Consider the following 21,533-nt stretch of genomic DNA (forward strand, 5'->3'; position numbering starts at 1 on the left):
CCCATTGTACTTCACTGTCTGTAACTATCTTTATGCTTTGTTTTTAATATACTTGTGGTGTACAATAAAGTATAAAATAATAAATAAATAAAATAAAATTAGGGATCGCAAATCGCATCCCGCGCCGGATCCCGCAGGACCTGTACTCTTAAAATAATATTATAAAATGTAATCAAATCTACAGATTTTTGTATATTTTTTTCCCGGCTAACTTCCAGTGAAACTCTCGTCAAAATCGGCTTAGCCGTTCCGTAAACCTTCCTCTTGAACCGCATTAAAACCCGTTCAGTAGATTTTGAGGGAATCGATCACATACACTTTTGGGGACTGTTTTATAATACACTAACTATTGCCCGCGACTACGTCCGCGTGGTTATGATGATATATGCATTACTTTTATGGGACCCTTTCTATACAATAAGTTCTTTAAGCATAATAACACTATATTAAACCTGACATCGTCCAATCTCAAAACCACCATTCAAAAATGGCTACTACCAAAAAGCTATGACCATACAGAGACCTTATTGAACAGAGATATTTAATATCATGTGCACGCAAACCTATTATCTATGTATATATATATATGTGCATGGGTATGTATGTATATGTATGTATATATAATCTATTTTAATGAATCGTATCTTGTCCCCTCTGTTCAGTGAGTTAACTCGATCCCAAGACGTTAGTCGTAGGGCTGGCAGAGGCGACATACTGATGCAGTGCGCACGCGCACGCACGCAAGCACACGCACGCGCACTCACTCACGCTCACTTGCAGACAGGCATACATCACCAATCATCAGCACTACTACTTTAGACGTCGGGGTATAAAAAACAGTGTATAAATATATTATTTATTATTATACACAATGACATTGATGTACACACGTACTTACACACACACACACACACACGCGCGCGCGCGCGCGCACACACACAACACACACACACACACACATACACACACACAAACACACACTCACCATTTGTTGCCTTAGTTCTTGTATGTTCCAATCAAATAAACTTTAATCTTTTTATTTTTATTTTATTTTTAAATTATAAACTTTAAATGCATTGTTTTTGTTTAAACTAACGGAATCGTATTAAGCTAATGGAAGGGACTGGACCCCACGACACAGGGAATCCTAGTGTGGGGACCAGAGACATACTGTTCTACCTGTGACTAAATATAACTGATGTAATATGTGTTAATATAATGTACTAACGTTTGAAGAAATAAAGATTATTATTATATTATTATTATTACTATTAAGATGTTTAACGCAAATTATTTTTTTTATTTTAGTCACTTGAAATGCTTATCACATTGAGTAACTTTTTAAAAGGCACAATTTAGTATAATTTAATAGTTATTTTTATAAAACCTCTCTATACACCACATTTTTAGTTTTATTTTGAGGCTGCAGTACAAATAACCTATCAGGTGAACTTATATATGTGTTTCATACAAACTATCAACCCCAATTAATTTAGACACCTTCTCATACAAACCTATTTCATACAAACTTCCAACCCCTCCGTAAAATCCTACCAAATTTCAAGTTTGTAGGTCTTATAGTTTCAAAGATTTCGTGATGAGTGAGTGACCTTTCGCTTTTTTATTTATTTTTTATTTATGCATTAACAAAAACTTAGAACTAACATTACAGAAACCCAATGCGTTAGTTAAGTTGATCACAACAAATAACATCAAATTCAATAGACAATTTAAACAATTCAATAAATACAAAATAATCAAAAAATATAAAATAATCAATGAATAATCAATAAATATAAAATAATCAACAAATAATCACACTTAAAAAATTCATAAAATTCATTAAAAACAAACATAATAATAATACAAATTATTACATTTATATTAATAAAATTAAAATCAATGTCAATATGTAATATTAAATTCATCAATTAATTAAAACAATTTAGTAAAATCAATAAAAAGATAATAATAATTTTACGTCTAATTAATCATATAATCAAATCTAAAAAAAAATAAACCAGAATTCATAAAAACAAACATTCAATAATAATAACACAGATTAGTATATATTAATACAATTAAATTTTTATATGTCAGATTAAATAAATAATGTCGCGATTGATCAATTTTTAAAGAATTAAAAGATTACCGACAAAAAAAAAATCAAGCACACAATTTATAACAAACTTTAGTGAACTCGTCCAGTGTGCAACCAAACAGATCGACATGGCATGCCGCCGCGTTGAGCACTCGCAACGACCTCACGAGCGGCGCGCCCCGTAGCAGGCCGGTGCGCGCGGGCGGCAGCGCCAGCAGTGGCGGCCGCCGGCGACGCTCGACGCTGCCAGGTGGCGCGGAGAGCCGCAACTCCTCCAGAACTGCTGGATTGTCTAACTCACCACGTAATACCTTTATCAGGTATTTGGCAAGAGCGACTTCCCGCCGTGTTTCCAGCTTACTGTATCCCACCATGCCCATAACGAACGAGCTGGGATACAGCAAGGGATAGCCTGGATACACTCCATACATTTTAAGGTAGAGGAACCTAGTGAATTTATTTTGGATGCGTTCCATCATAAGCTTATACTTGACCTCACCCGGAGACCATACAACCGAGTTACACTCCAGATGACTTCTCACCAGTGCCTCGTATAATGCACGCAAAGCGGCTACATTAGTAAAGCTTCCCGCTTGCCTCAGTATGAAACCAAGGTTTCGGTATGCTTTTTTGCACACATCGGCTATATGCCCCCGAAGTTGAGATCAGAGGTAAATCGAACGCCTAGATCCCTCACCTCCGTGACCCGCTGCAAAGGCTCATCCCCCACGCGATAGGCAAAGTGCCGAGGAACGCGCGCGCGACTGAACGAAAGCAAGGAACACTTTCCAGCGTTGAAGTTTAGTCTATTCCTGCGACTCCACTCGACAACGCTGTCAATATCCCTCTGCAGTCCACCATGGTCCACCATGTCACCCACTTCGCGTACTAGCTTCAGGTCGTCAGCATATAGGAGGCATGTAGACTCTTGAACCACCTCCGGTAGATCATTAATCATTATGATGAATTGGAGGGGTCCCAAATTACTGCCTTGACTGACGCCTGATCTTGTCCAGTACTGCTCCGAAAGGCACCCACCACAGTCAACATACTGACGCCTGTCTCGCAAGTAGCTGGCGAAGAAGGACAATGTATGCGGCGTGCAGCCCATGCCAGCCAGCTTCTCCAGCAGGACGTCGTTATCAACCGTGTCAAATGCCTTTCGGAAATCCAGGTAGGCGACATCCACCTGCCGCCCAGCATCCATTGCTGGCACCAGCCGCGTCATCAAATGCAGCAGATTGCCCGTTGTTCCCCGCCCCGAACGAAATCCGTGCTGCGCATCAGACAACCGGGCCCTCACCTGCGCATACAACGCATGGTGGATAGCCGACTCGAACACCTTGGCCACTGCACACAGGATAGCCACGGGTCTGTAGTCACTCGGCTCTGTTCCGCCCTTTCCCTTCGGCACTGGAACCACTCGGGTGAGTTTCCACCTATCAGGAAAGGTAGCGTTAGCCAGGCAAACATTGAACACATGCAGCAGGGGCTGCTCAAGCGTGAGACGACAATCTTTGAGGATGTAAGGCGGGATTCCGTCCGGTCCAACAGACCGCTTCGGTGGCAGCCGCGCGATCGCGCGAGACACGTCCACCAGAGCGAGACGCGTCAGGTGCACGCGCGCATCTCCTCCCACCGTCGCACTCACAGCCGACACATCCAGACGCGCTGGCTCCCCGCTAAACACGGAGTAGAAGAACCTGGCTAGTTCATTTGCACATTCTTGATCTGAAAGAGTGCGCCCGTCTCTCATTAATTTACACTGCGTGGAAGTACCTCTCTTAGCTCTTAAAAACCCCCAAAATGCTTTGGGGTCCGATGTGAGATTGTTCTGGACTCGTTCCTGATAGAGGTTATGAGCATGCGCAGTTTCCGCCTTTACTTTCGCTCTATACTGAGAAAATTTCTCATAGTCGCTGCGACTCTTACTAGTTTTATATTTTTTGTGTAACCTGTATTTTATCTGTATATCTTTAATAATTTGTGAGTTATACCATACTGGATATCTAAAATTATTCCGTTTACGAGACTTTAAAGGCACACAATTATCAAAAACGTCAAAAAGTCTATCATACAATAATTTTAATGCTAAATCAGGATCGTTGGTCGTATATAACTCCGTCCAGTCAATTTTTAAAATGCAATAATATAATTCATAAAAATTCGCTTTATTAAAGTTCCATTGCTTTAATGGTTGCTGGCTTGAATCCTGGTAGTTATCAGCGCGCGCGGCGGCGCGGGCACTGGCAGAGGCGGCTACAGTGATGGCGAGCGGCGGGTGGTACGCGTCCACCGGCAGCAAAGCCTCGTCGGCCGCCGCCACCGCCACCCCAGCGCCGCCGCACGCGCTCAGCACCAGGTCTAGCTGTCGGCCTTGGCAGTTAGGAACAGTATTACACTGAACAAGTTCACAGAAGGACATAAAATATTCGTAGTAACTGAGCACACTGTTATAATTACACGAGTTCAAATTGAAGTCACCCAAAACAACTACATTATTTTTAAATCTGACACATGTATGTATATATGTATGTATATATATATATATATATATATATATATATATATATATATATATATATATATATATTAACAATGAATATAACAAATAATCCTTTACATGCTCTCACACGATAATAATAAATAAAAAATTTAACTAATTTCGATATCAGATAAATAAAAATGACCTATTCATGTAACACGTAAACAACAACAATAGCTATAAGTACAAAAGTTAGCAAATGTGTATATTTTTTTCAGTTCAACATATAAATGATAAAAAATGAATACCATTTATTTACACCCGCGTCACAAATAGAAAAGATTATAACATTACTTTACAGAATAAATTATTCGAAGAAATTAACGTCTGTCCTATTATTCAAGTCTATTTCCCTATGAATGTTACGCGAATATTATTTGCAAACGTATAATTTCTCGAACCTTACTTCGAAATAAATAGAAGTGGCCTTAGCTTTATATACAAATAATGACATCATAACTGTTCTTACTTCCTACGCGCAATACATACAACTATTATCGAATTGTTACCGTAAGCAAATGAAATAAAACCTCCAATTATATCAGAGTAGTTTGTAAACGCGCGCGAAATTTCGTTGCCGTGACATGATATACGATGAAGATAAAAACGGACATAAAAAATAAACGATGCTGAAGGTTTCATTAAACTGGTCGATTTACCAATATCGTGTTCAACCTTGGCGAAAAAGCTCGCAGACATTATGGCGCAGTGTAGACACAATACAAGCTAACACGATAAAATAACTGCAATAAATACTAAAAATCCCTTACTGTCTTAAATTGGAACGCATTTCTTACCAACGACAGTTGTATACACTTCTGACTTAATAAAGTATATAAGTTGAATTTTTGTTAAACATTACTTTTCTACATCGTTTTCTAGTATTATTACGATTTGTGTCTCGATTTTTTTAATAATCAGCATTTTTTTTATAACAGCTACATAAACGGACTGATTATTATAAACTATATTTTTTTAAGTAAACAGATATATCAAATATAATAAAATATACGTTACACACTGCTTTAACACAACAGCTCATATATAGATTTATAAAAAAAATAATAGTGTTATAAACATTTCCGACAATTTCGTCTTAAGTTTGCGCTTTTACAAATAAAATTAACAGTTAAGAAGTCGGGAGGGAAGTCTACAGCACGGTCATTATTAGGTACTTGCACCGCAGACGCGATGAATCACACTAAGAGAAAAATAAATCAGTAAGGAATATCATTTCAGATAAAAGAAAAAAGATACATATCAATTTATCTTTAAAATGGAACAATAAATAATTACCAATAATATTCATAATAATCATAAAAATGACATTATTTAAAAAGTCATAATATATCGGTTCTCAATTAAAAAAATCATTTAAATTAATAATGGTATGGCTTTAAACAATATGAATTATTATAAACATTATATGATAAGAATTGATAACCGAAATGGTGATTAAAAGAACTAATGAACGCAAAATCTTATTAATAATTTTTACTGATTACTTTTAAATAATTAGTTCTTGAGTAATGCCTTGTAAATGTGTATGATATTATAAAATTTTGAAATCGTTTTACCTAATAAACAACTAATCTAAAACTGAACAAAATTTCACATTTTCAATCTTTTTAGTGCTAATACCTTTACCTAAAACCTTTTCAAGCAATATTTTAATACCTACTTTATTTTATAATAAAATTGTACTTTGTACAAGCCAGTATGCCCAAAGCCTAAAATTACGCAACAGCTTAGTAGAGCACTCGGTGCAACCCAGAGCGCTACTTTCTTACCGGATCGCATGCCTCGGACGCGTTCATACCGACCAATAAATAATATAAATAATATTTGAATGATGTATTACCGAAATTACAGTAATAAATGTATCCTTTTATTATTTTATTAAAACTCTATGTTTGCTTAATATTATTGCTTACTAATTATTTGAATACTTGATTTCATACAAAGTTATTCTTATTCAATTAATTACAGTAATGTGTTATTAAGGTTAATTTCTTTATCAAGTAAAATCATTGCTTTAAGCAATATTTTACCATGTATTTGCACAAATATTCTAATATAATAATAATAAGCTTATTTGTATGGCGTCTAAAATATTAAGTAAACAACATAAGAGTGCTTAATTGATAGTGAATATAATAGTCCCTATTTTTAGTCTGTTGTTTTTTTTGTGCTGTGTGGTTACGGCAGAGGAATATAGCCACCCTCTTCTTCCCGTGGGTAAGAGACGACTAAGGGATAACACAGTTCCACTTCCATCTTGGAACTTCAAAAGCCGCCCGATGGCGGGATAACTATCCAACTGCTGGCTTAGAGATACAAAGGCCGAAGTCTGACCTGCGGTCACGAACCCGTCTGCCCAGCGTGGGCTACACACATGAGTTCGCGCCATTTTTGGCGCGAGCTTGTGGAGGCCTTTTCCCAGCAATGACCTACGATAGATAGATGTGATGGTTATAATATTATTAAAAAATAAAAAATGCAAAATTGAACAGTTTATATTAATATAACATTTGAATATATGCATGCGGATATTTTCTTTTTTTGAAGTTGAGTATTTACTTATCATATTATATAAAAAATTTTGGTTAATATCAAAAAAATGTTAATCAATAATAATAAATTTTTATTCATTGAAATTTTATATTGCCTTTACTGGAATCGATCATCTCAATCAACAGGAAAGTTGAAAGGGCTCAACGTAACCTTGGATGTGAGATATCTGTCAATATGGCGTAATGCAAAGGTGACAGTTCGCGGTGTCGTGTGTAGGGCCGGTTTTCAGATTCGGTGACATGGCTTCAGCCAGTATAAAAACTACCTCCCGACCTACGTCCTTATCACACAAGTTCAGTCAATCAATAAAGCATCAACATGTACTTCAGAGTAAGATTTATAAAAATTAAATTTTATAAAGAAGTTTTAAGTTATTATTTTATTTAATATTTTTTTAGAATGAATTCATAATTATTTAATTTTTTATAGATCGTAGTAGTCAGCATCCTCGTGGCGGTCTGCCATGCGGCTGCCATCGAAGAGGGACACGGCCAAGCCGTATCATCTCAGAGCATTATTCGCCACGACCAGCCAAGTCAAGGAGCCACACACTATGCCCCAATCGTTGCCCACGCCACTCCAGTCTTAGCCCACGCTTCCCCGATTGTTCACCACGCAACCCCTCTGATCCATTCTGGCCCTATCGTGCAACATGTCGCCGCAGTTGCGCACTCACCCATCACCCTCGGACATTCCGAACAAATTGAAGAGCACGTGAGTACCAAGGAATCTAAAACAGACTAATCTGGACAACAAGTATAACAACTTTCAAACTCAAATCGGGAAGTTGCACTGTTTATTTCCAACCTTACTATTAGATAAAGGCATATCTATAAATTTAAACGGCTTGATTTATATTAAAGTAGGACACTTAAGCATTTTACGAATGATATAAATTTCTAGTATAAACTCATACTTTTCTAGAAGTTATTTCCATTCAAAGATCGTGATGATAAAGCTTACATTCGTCGTATTCAAAAATGCATAATAGTCGGTATCAATTTTTTTAAATCAACGAAAGTGAAAGGCTAACGATAGCGATCTAATTATAATATGTTCAGTTAATACAAGCCTATTAAACGTTTATTGAGCAATATTCTGACATTATTACAATACTATAGTGTTTTGTAACCAATATATCGACTATTTGTCATGATTTCATCGTTATTAATAATATCCGTTCGTTTGAGAAAACGATAACTTAAGTACGATTTAAGATGTAATGATGAATTTAACTGCAACACTTTTTAACCGACATAAAAAAAGGAGGATATTTTCAATTTGATTGGATTTTTTTATGTATGTAACCTCAGAACTTTTCACCGGGTGGACAGATCACGGTGATTTTTTTAATTGTAAGGTGGTGCGTAACTTTTGGTCTCATTTAAATTTAATTGAGATCTGTCAAGCATTTTTGCTATATCTAATAATATGTATTAACTTGATTTTTTTTGTCGACTGACGTTTTATTACACCGCATAACTTTTCTCTGTGTATTTTGATGATTCTTGTTTTAGTCAAAAGCTGATGATTGTCCTATGGTTACAATCAAATTTGTTAGATCTAATGAATACATTTTGAGTAATCTTTGATAAAGCGTCTTTACGTGATTATTTATTTATTTTTTGTTTGCAAGTAAACACAATTACTTAATTACTACAATTTAATTACTCTACTTATTCTTACAATTAGTGCAACATTTATCAGCTGTAATATTTAAGTTTGCAACGTTGTAACAAAAATGAGTAAAGTTACTTATTTTAACGTTATACAGGCCCCAGCTCACTACGAATTCTCGTACTCCGTTGAAGACCCTCAAACCGGAGATCACAAGTCCCAGCACGAGAGCCGCGAAGGAGATGTTGTAAAAGGCCAATACTCACTGGTCCAGCCTGATGGTGCTGTAAGAACCGTCGACTACACCGCAGACGCACACAACGGGTAAGAAAAAACAAATTTCATTTTCATTCATTAACACGATGAGAAATCGTTTCTAGCTACCAACTAATATGTCAGTATTGCATAAGTATTGTACAATGGATAAATCGATGCTAAGTAAGTATACAAAATACAATCAAAATCAGTAATGTACACGCGATCTTTGATTTAGATCTCGAATGTGTTCCATTACCACACGTATGAACTTGCTACTAGTGTTCGCATTGCGTAAGGAAACTCATGTTCGTAAAGATCAGTAAAGCTAGCGAATCTAACAACCAGCTCCTAGGACAACGTAATTTATCTTTAAACAAATGGCGTTTCGGTCAATGAATTCGATAACATCGTTGCATTTGAAATAAAATAACATTTTCAATTGTAACGAAAACGGTTTTACTTATAAAATAAAATGTTTTAATTGCAAATATTTACAGATTTAACGCTGTCGTACACAACTCCGCTCCATCGGCCCATGCTGCCCCGGCTCCTGCGGTCCACGCCGCTCCAGTGGTCCATGCCGCTCCCGTCGTCCACGCTCCCATTGTACATGCCGCTCCCCTAGTTCACGCTACGCCAGTGATCCACGCGACGCCTTACTTCGCTCATCATTAAAAACTAAATTATTTTAAACTGTTAATCCTACTAGAAATACATGATTATTTATATTTAATACGCCTTATCTTATTTGCAAAACCTTTCATTGGTACCTCGACATTACACACGTGTCTTCTAATACACTCATTGTAGATTCCAAAATAAAATAAAAAACCGATCAAGTGCGAGTCAGACTCGCGCACCGAAGATTCCGTACAAACAAAATTATTAAAAATATTTATTTATATAATATAAATAAAAATTTATGCTTTTCGAAATTTTTCCTTTTTCTGTGCTATAAGGGGTTGCTTCGTACCAAATTCTGAATTCACGGAAAGTACCCTGTAGGTTTTAATTCCCTCGCGAGTGTCGAAAATTTGCAGTATAAACGGCTGTATCTTTTATTGCGTTGGATTAGAAGTTTGGTTTTTTCACAGCTCCAATGGACAGTAAGCCTGAGTATTTGATATAAATTCCAGCGTGATACCTCCACGCGTTCCTGAAAAAAAAAAGTCTTGACAGACAGACGGACAACAAAGTGATGCTATAAGGTTTCTAAGGTTTCCGTTTCTTCCTTTTGAGGTACGGCACCCTAAAAAAATCGAATGTATCGTATCTACCTTAAATTTCGTTAAGTGATGTTGCATTACTTACTATTTTGAATTCACGGAGAATATACCTAAATCTAGTGATGAAACATTAATTTCCCATTGTTAAGACTACTATCTCACATTACATATGTATCTTCACGTAACTGAAACAAAGATTCTACTAGTAAAGACAATGCGATGTCAAAAAGTTACAGGTAAGTATAATAAACACCTTTTACTTGCTATTAGTCAAGTAATTTCATTTCAAAAAATTGCATTAATTTAATTTAACACCATTCTTATGTAAGTTTGTATATATAACTAGCTGACCCGACAGACGTTGTCCTGTCTTAACTATGAATATTAAATTCGAATTGATATAATTAATAAAAAATATATATTAAAAACAAAGTGTTATAACCAATCTTATGTCAATTCTATGTCAAACGTCATAAGGTTACATTAAAAAAGTTTATATTGTCCAAAGCGCTAAGGTATGATTAGAAATAATTTTATACGGTGGTTACGTATTCTTAAATTTTATAATTTACCGCTCAATTTTCTTAATTTTTTCTTTCATAAGAACCTTCTCCTGACCATAACAAACACAACAAAAAAAAAGAATTACATAATAGTGTAATGAAATACTTCCATGTGTATCATCTGAATTTATTAATAATATTTGGTTATAAAATAACCTTATATTAAGTCGTCATTCTAGCCGTCTTTCGGGCGTAACTCTAATAAACGAATGTTACCAACCTCACCAGTTTGCCATTATCCTAGATCAGCGACGATGAAAATACAACGCTCCATGTCGCGAAATGTCAAACTTATAATACTAAGTACATTTGTCAATTTGATTGTACAAAACACGGCACAAAGCTTGTTTTTATCGATATAACGTCCTGCCATACTGTTATTTCAGAGAGCTCTGTTGCCACATATTTAAATTAACTAGCATTAGAATAAGTAGGACACATGGTGAGTGAAGTATTGGTTAAATTATGTCGCATTACCTATCTTCGCGTCGTTTATCGTTTATCGCGAATAGCTTCTTGTCCCGAATTCGAGTTTTTACGTTTATTTTACCACATAGCTTTGCTTGCGAGATAAATTATACGTGTATAATCATTACAGCCTATACAGTCCACTGCTGGACATAGGCCTCCACAAGTTTACGCCAAAAATAACGTAAACTCATGTGTTTTGCCCATAGTCACCACGCTGGGCAGGCAGGTTGGTGACCGCAGTACTGGCTTTGTCGCACCGAAGACGCTGCTGCCCGTCTTCGGCCTGTGTATTTCAAAGCCAGCAGTTGGATGGTTATCCCGCCATCGGTCGGCTTCCCAAGTTCCAAGGTGGTTGTGGAACCTTGTTATCCCTTAGTCGCCTTTTACGACACCCACGGGAAGAGAGGGGGTGGCTAAATTCTTTAGTGCCGTAGCCACACAGCACGTGTATAATAATACCTTAATATTATGAACTAGCTGCCCGTGTAGACTTCATTCTGCCAAAAGATAATAGTAAATATCAAATATTTTTTTTATTAACCTTATTTTAGTATAAGTAATAAGTATATAGTAAAACCTTCCGTGGGCCTTAAGGAACATACAAAAAAAATTAGCCGAATTGGTTGAGCCATTTGCGAGTTATGCGCTTAGCAACATTCATTTTTATTTATGAACATACTACAAAAATGCGTGAATATGATCAGTGTACCGGTAATATGATAATCTTATTATAATTATAAAAATAATTTAAATGGCGTAAAATTAATTAAATTTTACAGAGTTTTTAGTTTTTTTTTTTCACGTTTTGTTATTATGTCCATAGTCAATAAACCGGAACCGCTTTTATTTTGCTATTTTACTTCATTGTTAACTTCATTGTATTGATGGAATGTATCGATGGGAATAGCCATATATAACAACGATATTCGATTTGCCGTTATCATAAATAAATTAAACGTTAACAGACTAGTACAAAGTATGTCTCAACTAAAACTATATCGTAAAAAAGAATAACCAATCCATTAACTTAAGAAAATTCGATTTTTCAACTAACATTGTGGTAAAGTGACACATTTTTACAAATCATCCATTTAAACAAACTAATAAAAGACCAAACAATGTAGATAAATATATCGCTTTCGGGGAATAAAATGATGATTACAAAAATACTACTTGTAAATATTAAAAAAAAAACGTGTTTTCGTCTATATAAGTAAAAAAAAAAAAAAAAGTTCAGTTGTAAATAGATACTATTTCTGATCCGTTCCTTAACTATACATTACGTTTTAAAACTCGAAATATAATTTTCGTAATTTTATTTTTCCATTAATTTTTTTTTTCATTTTTATCATTAAATCAATTATTTTAATGATATACTTAGCTATCCTCGAACGTAAGATTGAATCTCAATTTGAGAGTTCAACAAATAAAGTACGTAAGGTGTTAATGCTGCATTATACACATTTGCAATATTGATGATACAGTAACGGTTATTTAAAAAAAATGTGATAATTAATTTGTTTAAACAAAAACAAACTTTCGCTATTTACTTCAATTATAGTTTTATAATTTTTACTCGTATGACAGGAAAAACTTGGCTTAATCAAATTCAAACATTTAGGCATGATCAGAGTACGACGAACTTTTGTAAAATAATTAATAAGTGATTACTACAATTACCAGACCAAAACGCATTAACGATTAACGTAATTATTTTTTACGTGAATAACACGCATCTTGTGGAGAATTAGAGCGTTGTTCAGTAACCTAAAAGACAAAATAATGACAGTGTAACGACCTTGATTAACATGAGTGCAATTGTCTTATTTCTTAGCCCTGTCTGTACTAAGGTCAAACGTACGTTTTTGTTATTCTTTCCTTCACTCTTGGATCTATATTTAAATATCTAAAAAATAAATTTAAATTTAAAACAATTTAGTATCTCGAGTTTTATAAATAATAAGATTCATTTGTAGCTAACGTCTATTTCACATAGATGTACCTATAAAGAGTTTTTTTCAAGAAGTTTAAAACTTAAGGTGAATTAAAATGCGTGGTTTCTATCACGATGAGTTTAAATGTTTCTAAATAGTGATATTTCTATTTTTTTTTCCTAACATAAAGATAACCTAAGGTAAAGGTAACCTAAAGGTAGTAAATTAAGAATTGCTTATGAAATTTGTAGTTTAAAATCTAACAAACCAATTTGATTTTATATGAGAAGTCACACCCAAAAACAAGGATTCATATTTAGTAATACGTTAACAGTGAACCTATTTGAAAAACAGACACTTCAAGTAAACATTAGATTCAAATAAACAAATATAAAAAAAAACAATATTCCGCACAAAAAATATTTCTCAATTTTATGACTTCAATTTATAAGCATAACTTATTGTTAATACAACAACTATTCCATCAAATACAAGTGTAGAAACGTCTGAACGTATTAATTTCACGTGGCCTTAAAAGGAATTTCTTAATTACATATACAGATTGGATTTCGATGCAATAGGTACATATCGATATCCAACCGACTTCTGTTGGATATAGTGCCAATTTCTTAGTCTAGACTAGTTACTGCCTAATATCGTGTTTTCTAGATCTACTATCGTGTTTCATCGATCAATGACGACAAAATCGTTCGTAGCCATGAAAGAGTTGAAATGTGAATTATTCCGTTACAAACGCCATTGATGGGTGCGCAGCGTATCTTCTTTATGGCAGCTTCGTTTATTTATTGTACAATTACTTTGTAGAAAGAATATTTATTTTTAATTTAGCATTAAAATGTAAAATTTATTAACTTTCACTGTCTAATAAATGAAAACGTATTTTTTGTATATATATTTTAATATCGTCTGGCTAAACGAAAAATCAAACTTTCATTTAGCAATGATTATTACTTTTTTATGATAATATAGTTTTTTTTAGAGTACAATATTTTGTAGGATTTAATTTTTTATTGCTATATCATTTTGACTTACATATCAGATTAATTGTTAAACGTATAAAGTTGTATATTTGGCTCTACTTTCCATAAATGCCTATATCTTGTCTATCACATGCTTACTTTACATGAATGCGAGAGAAAACAGTCATAAAACGTGATTTAGATCACTTGTGATGAGACTGTTTAGGATGCTCTAAATGTTCCATATTAGGTAATAATAACCATCAAGGATTCGTAATGAATACGTACGCTCTTTATGCCAAGAAATTTCAAATAAAAACTTTTATAGCAGCTTTGATTGATCCTATTGATTCGTGGTGTTAACAATACTGACGTAATCTTTGTAATAATATAATTTAATTCCTATTTTTATTGTAAATAAAATATAACGAAAAATAGGGAAAAGTAAAAGTGCAAAATTTAGTAAACAATTAGAATTGTGATTTAAATCAGTAAAGTTACAATTAATATAAAATATAAGTTAAAATATATAAAATTCCAAGTAGATGAATGCAGAAATTTTATTTGATCGTAACGGTAAAAGTTACAGACATTAGGTATGTGTTGCAGACTCTAAAGAGATATTGTTTTGTTAATGAAATTGGTCAAATTAGAAAAACATCAATTGTCACGAGATGCGATTTGTTTACCTTGAACTGCGAAATACAACATAATTTTACGTAATTGATAATAATATATCAAACTACCGTATTCTTGCGTAGACGCCACGAACTGCTTCGCATCTCGCTGGTAAAACTTATATAAAAGTCGGTGGTTCCAGCATTTTGTATCAGTCGTGTGTGGTCGGTGAGACGAAGCAAACCTTATATTCAAAGCAATGATCGCTAAAGTAAGTGTCTATATCTATCCTGTTGCGATATTTAGTGAAAGGATCTGACCTAGCTTTGCCTAATTTACACAGATAGATAACTGCAAAGATTATTGTACTCACGCTAACTTGTCGCTTGTGCTTACTGTCAAAAAATTGTTAAATTATCTAAAGAGACATCGACATTTATTCGCCCTAATTAAAAATATGACGAAATTTTTATTATAACAGCTTTTTTAGGTTACCTAGTATATGATATTAGATTTTTTTGTTTTTCCATTTTGTTCTCCAATTTTGTTCTTCCAATTTTCAATTATCCACAGGACATATCTAATACGATGAAATAAACGTAGGATTTTATATATATATATTATGAAGAATTTTTTTTTTGACTACCTACTCTTTTTAAAATTTTGCCTCTTTTTATGTTTTCACATATTGTATTTAAAATACGAGTCCTTTATTTTTTAGGCCGCAGTCATTTTCTCCGTGGTGGCGGTAGCCGCTGCCGGTTTGTTGTCCCACGGTTATGGTGGTGACAGCTACGGCCATGAAGCGGTTGCGTACGCACCAGTGGCCCAGCATGGTCACTACGAGAGTCACGATGAACATGTCGACTACCACGTAAGATGATCTTAGAATATACTTAAGAATGTTTTATATCAGTAAAAAAATATGTTTGACTTCGAAAAAATATTTGAATCTTAACATGTAATATTCACCCAAAATTTTTAAAAGCTCTACAAAAACTAGCTATTTATGAAAAAAAAAGGAATTTTGATTTTAATCTCATCATAATAGTATGTATTCAAAGTTCATCCATGCATTTCAGACATACATTTTCACAATACAAACTAAAATAATGTAATCTTGTCATTTCCACAATTTATTTCGAAACAATAAAATATCTTAAGCGAGGACGAGATCAGTAGATTAAAGTCATTATTTCAACTACATCACACATTATATCACATCACAATCTAAATTTCCTTTTTACAAATGATCAGCTCTACCAGAAAGATTTATACTCGTATATTACTAATCCATTCTTGTACCACGAATTATTAAAAAATTCCTTTTAACATTATATTAACACTGACGTTATCAATTTTCTAAAATATTTTTTTCTATATTTACCACTTGATGAAAACATTACGCATAAACAAATAGTTCCTAATAAGTAAGTAGAGCACCCGCTAATCCCATAGGCGATGGCGTAATACAATAGTATCGTGCTAATTGATATCTTGCATAATATGCAAGTGTTACCTACAGCCTTTCCAATCGTTTCCGGGATACGATATCAACGAACAATCCTATTACCATTATATTACATCATTACAATTCACGCTAAATAGGTCCCTAACGTATTTATAAAGCAACGTAATCACGCAAACTTGCTTTAAAAAAAATTTGTAGCATGCTATGATTTTCGCCTAACACATTACAGCATTTCAACGGGTAACTAAATTTTAATTTCGCATATCATGAATAAGACTTTTTTGTTTAAACGCGGTTATTCGAGCGATATGCTTTTCCATTATCGAAAACGGGTACTCAATCCATTAATTTTCTACAGTGAGTTTTTTTTTTCAAAAAAGTAATAGTATCTAGTAAAATAGTTTACAAAATTGATCAATCAAGATAAAAAGATCAATTAGTCGAAAACGGTTTTCAGTTGTTTTCAAGTAGGTCGTGGAGAAAAGCAACAATGCAATATCTTTCGAATCGATCTTGTTAACATTGTCATAGAACGGCGCAGTTTATTACTCACTACAGTCTTCTTACATAATCGCATCCCAGTCGTGACCGAAGGGCCGATAAGCCCGTTTCCCAGGATATTGAGAAATTCACCGGCTATGGGACATAATGACTGTCATGATGCATGCACCAAATAGTCGCTGTTTGCATAAACTAACTCGTACTCTCACGCTCGGCTTAATAGCAAGTGTGGATTGTTACAAACGACCCAAATTCAATTGCGCAAAGTCAGTTGAAATTTAAAATTTTTAGTTGCGGTTAATGTTTTCATTTAGAGTTCGGCTTTAAGACTTATTTCGAAAAATAATTGGATGATTAATATTTTCTTTCATAACAACATAGCACGTTAGTACATTTTTACAACTAAAAAATCATATCGTCAAATAATTACTCATAAGTTCGAAAACTTTTGTCTTGGTCTCATATTTATGTTGTTAGCTAGCTTACAAATAAAAGAAAACGTATGAGATTTAAGCTTATCGTGAAAATAAAAATAATAGAATAGAACTAGTATGTTGGCTAATGTAAAGAAATCATTTTAGGCCCACCCCAAATACGACTACTCATACTCGGTGTCGGACCCCCACACCGGTGACCACAAGGAACAACATGAAGTTCGTGATGGTGACATCGTAAAGGGCGAATACTCCCTCCTCCAACCCGACGGTTCATTCCGTAAGGTTACCTACACCGCTGATGACCATAATGGGTAAGATTTAATTTGTTAAAATTTTACTATAAATGTGTAAATATATCCATCAAAATTTACTAGTGGTTGCCCAGAGGTCGAAATTCGATCATAATTCAAATTTAAATTACCTTTTTTTGAAAAGAACCTTTTTTTAATTGTAATTTGACTCCAGACTTCGACAATGAACAAAAGAGTATGATATGCGTGTGTGTGTGTCAAATACATGGTAGTGTGTGTATTATTTTTTTTTAATAATTTAATATATTTTTATGCATAATTAAAAAAAATATGAGCACTCTACACTCCTTCTCTATATAAACTCCGTCCATGCAGTTATCGTAAAGAGGGGTACAAAGTTTTTGCTTCACGTATATAATATAATAAGCGTGGCAGGCTTGACCCCATCGCTGTAACTTCCTACATAAATACATTAACCAGATACATTTATTATTATCAAATCAGATAACTTGCATAATTACAGTTTAAGTAATCGTCGTTATTAAATATGGATATCAATGATTTTGTTTTATTTTACAGTTTCAACGCGATCGTACACAACACAGCTCCCGTCCACCCTGAGTTCCACCACTAAATATAGCTGGCTCAGTGCCTCCTTAATGTGATATTATGTGTACCTTTTATACTTATAAATAGTATTTAGTCGACAACGAACTTTTTTAATAAGACTGCGGCGAAAATTAAACTTTTCGAAAATTATTCTTTGTTTTTTACTTGATCTGAAATACTTATAGTTATATCGCACAGATTTCTGTCTATTAAAATAACGTACCCCGTAAAATAAGCTTAGTTATTATTATTATAGTACCTATAAGTAGAAAAGAAGGGAAATAATATTCCCGAAAACCAAGACATTCGAGTTCTTTTTTCACTTCAGTAATAATAAAAAAAACCTGGAGACTGAATTTTAAAATGCTATATGAGCTGTACAGATTTTTATTGTGGAACATTACAGGATACAAAATATTTCACTACGAATGACAGCAGCATATTAGTAACCTATAAAATAGATATGTATTTCTTATTAAGCTATCGAGTTATATCTTTATTGTTTTTTCATAATCGTCATGGTCTATTTTCCTCTGAATTTTTATCACTCATCATCATCATCACTTCAGCCTATCGCAGTCCACTGCTGGAAGTAGGCCTCTAGTTAGTAGTTAGTCTAGTTCTAGTCTAGTTAGTCTAGTTCTCTAGTAGAAGTAGGCCTTTGGCCTGTGTAGTTCAAAACCAGCAGTTAGATGGTTATTCTAACTGCTGGTTTTGAATGATGACTTTTTAAGTTTCAAGGTAGTAGTGGAACTGTGTTATTCCTTAGTCGCCTCTTACGACACCCACGGGAAGAGAGAGAGTGGCTATATTCTTTACTACCGTAGCCATACAGCTCTGCTGCAGCTGAATTTTTATATTGACTATTATTTGTTGACGTTAACTTAATGAATACCGAATTTTTGAGATATAAAAATTGATGTATTTTGCAACTAATTAAAATATCCAAAATACCAAACTTACTTTATTTAAATAAATATAAAAGATAGGGCTGTATGTGGAGATCTTCAGGCCCTAGGACAACGAAAGTGCGGAGGCCCTCATTTTTCGGAAATGTGGGCCTTCGTAGGATAATTTCCTAAAGAACTATTTTTTCAATTAAGTGCTTTTAAATCTTATTACGTACAAATAAACTATGTTTTTGTCTAAAAAGGTTTTAAAAAATCCATCCTAAGAAAAGATCCTGTACTCCAGTGTCCAAAATCAGACCCAGCAGGGTCACAACCTCAAATCCCACCCAAATTTAACGCTGCTAGGCAAAGCCTCTTTCGCCTATTAATCGAAAAATAAACTGCTGGTCTACTACACGTCACACGATTCTGCCTGTAACATCCCACTGCTGGTCATTGTCCTCTTTCCCTATGTAAAAGAAAGATTAAAGCATAATCCATCAGGCTGCTTCACTACAGGTTGGCGGATACATTTCTACTATGAGTAACAATCGCTATCAGGTCCTTAAGATAAGTCGACAGCTTACCGTGCTCTCTGGGGCACGGTGGAGAGACAAGAACAGACGACCAGTCCGGAAAGAAATATTTAATAAAATACAAAAATCCATCTCGAGCGGGAATCCAACCCGCAATCGCCGATGTGTGAACGCCGACATGGTGTACGCATCATTACACCAGAGCGATGGTGGTTTTGTGCGAATAATAATGCAGGGAGTACAGATGAGATAAAAAGCTTCCGAGATATGTAAACTTTGTTGGAATCTTCCTTCGCCTGATGAATTGAAAAAAATTATGTGGTGTCTTGGCACACCAAGTAGGAACGAAGTTCCTTCGGATAGAAGCAACACAATTTAAAAAAAAAAATGTTGAATTTTATATATATTTTCTAGTTCTCGATTTTTTTTTTTTAATTTTGTTGATTGGTTTTTAATTAAGTACATTTCAAAAGTATTTAGGAAATTTAGTATTTTAGAAAATAACAAATACCTTTAAATAAAAAAATAGAACAAAATAATAATAATAATTCAAACTATTAAGTGAAATAAAAGAACATATGGCTTTATTTATTTTTGTCGACAGTATAAAATTACATAAATAATTTTAAAAAGTTTACTAGTAATATTTTAGTTTCACAAACGTCATATTATACAGTCGTGTGACTGATATTACGTCACTTCCGTTATATATTTTTCTTACGGTTTTAGTATCACATATTTTTTCAGTTCTCTCGCCCAGCCAAATGTCAAGCCTACCGTAAGGAATTTCGTTCCAATAGTATATTCACAAGACATTTTTTTATATCATTCATTATAATTTTTGATTTAAATAAGAAAGAAATCATATCACTGGCTATTACACTAACGATCGCAGGTTCATTTCCCCGCACATGGCAAACTTTTGAACTGATAGAACTGAATCAAATCCAAATGTTAACCGTCGAGTGTGCGACCTTTATTTATTTATTAACGCAGTATTCTTCCTTTAATTGCCTAGTGATATACATATATATATCATCATCATCATCATCAGTTCGGCATAATACAGTCCACTGCTGAACATAAACCTCCACATATGCACAGGAGTAGGCATAGGAGCTCATGCCATTTTTGGCGCGAACTTGTGGAGGCCTATGTCCATCAGTGGACTGCGGTAGGCTGAAGTGATATATATATATATATATATATATATATAGAAACAAAACAAACTTATTCATCATCACTTCACATCAGCCTTTACAATTATTTATAAGGAATTATCTTATAAGGAATATATTTAAATTAAATAAAATTAAAATACAGACGATAAAATCATCGTTATAACTTTCCTCACAAAAGCGGAATTGTATAAAACATGAGTACTCTCACTACAACTACAGTCTACAACGTACGTATATAAAATTACGATGGTAGGATGATAAAATATTAAATGTAATGTAATACGCACGTTAATTCAAAATTGTATTATTATGTTACTGTAAAAATAATTATTGAAAACATAAACAGTATGTAATAAATCTATCATTTTTTCTTAAATATAATTAATAATCACCAAACGCCTTATTAACATTTTTAGCAAATCCTCACTTAAGCGAAGTTGCTCTACCAAAAGAACTAGTAACGACTTTACTCTTCCACTTTTATGAGTCGTAGCGCTATGTTTGGGAATATAAATACAGGATTTCTTTAGGATCTAATCAACAATATTGTTTTATAATTCTTAATATACATTTTGTATAAAATTAGAGGTCTTTCATTACAGCCTATACAGTCCACTGCTGGACATAGGCCTCCACAAGTTGACGCCAAAAATAACGTGAACTCATGTGTTTTGCCCATAGTCACCACGCTGGGCAGGCGGGTTGGTGACCGCAGTACTGGCTTTGTCGCACCGTCCGCCCGTCTTCGGCCTGTGTATTTCAAAGTGCTG

At 34.1% G+C, this 21,533-nt stretch overlaps 1 protein-coding gene across 1 annotated transcript; it reads left to right on the forward strand.

Moving 5' to 3' along the window:
• Positions 1-7,538: 7,538 nt before the first annotated feature.
• LOC123654529 (cuticle protein 18.6-like) lies at positions 7,539-18,306 on the forward strand. Its single transcript, XM_045590428.1, has 7 exons — positions 7,539-7,550; positions 7,650-7,934; positions 8,995-9,161; positions 9,593-9,758; positions 15,609-15,761; positions 17,441-17,607; positions 18,127-18,306. Exons 1-7 carry the CDS (start codon positions 7,539-7,541, stop codon positions 18,179-18,181), a joined length of 1,005 nt encoding a protein of 334 aa, XP_045446384.1. The 3' UTR covers positions 18,182-18,306.
• The last annotated feature ends 3,227 nt before the right edge of the window (positions 18,307-21,533 follow it).

The sequence above is a fragment of the Melitaea cinxia genome, chromosome 6, assembly GCF_905220565.1.
Source record: "Melitaea cinxia chromosome 6, ilMelCinx1.1, whole genome shotgun sequence".
Taxonomy (NCBI): domain Eukaryota; kingdom Metazoa; phylum Arthropoda; class Insecta; order Lepidoptera; family Nymphalidae; genus Melitaea; species Melitaea cinxia.

Excerpts from the sequence above, each read along its gene's own strand:
- LOC123654529 (XM_045590428.1), top strand. Across the intron at positions 7,935-8,994 it reads CCGAACAAATTGAAGAGCAC|GCCCCAGCTCACTACGAATT; the intron begins GTGAGTACCAAG and ends AACGTTATACAG. Across the intron at positions 15,762-17,440 it reads ATGAACATGTCGACTACCAC|GCCCACCCCAAATACGACTA; the intron begins GTAAGATGATCT and ends AAATCATTTTAG.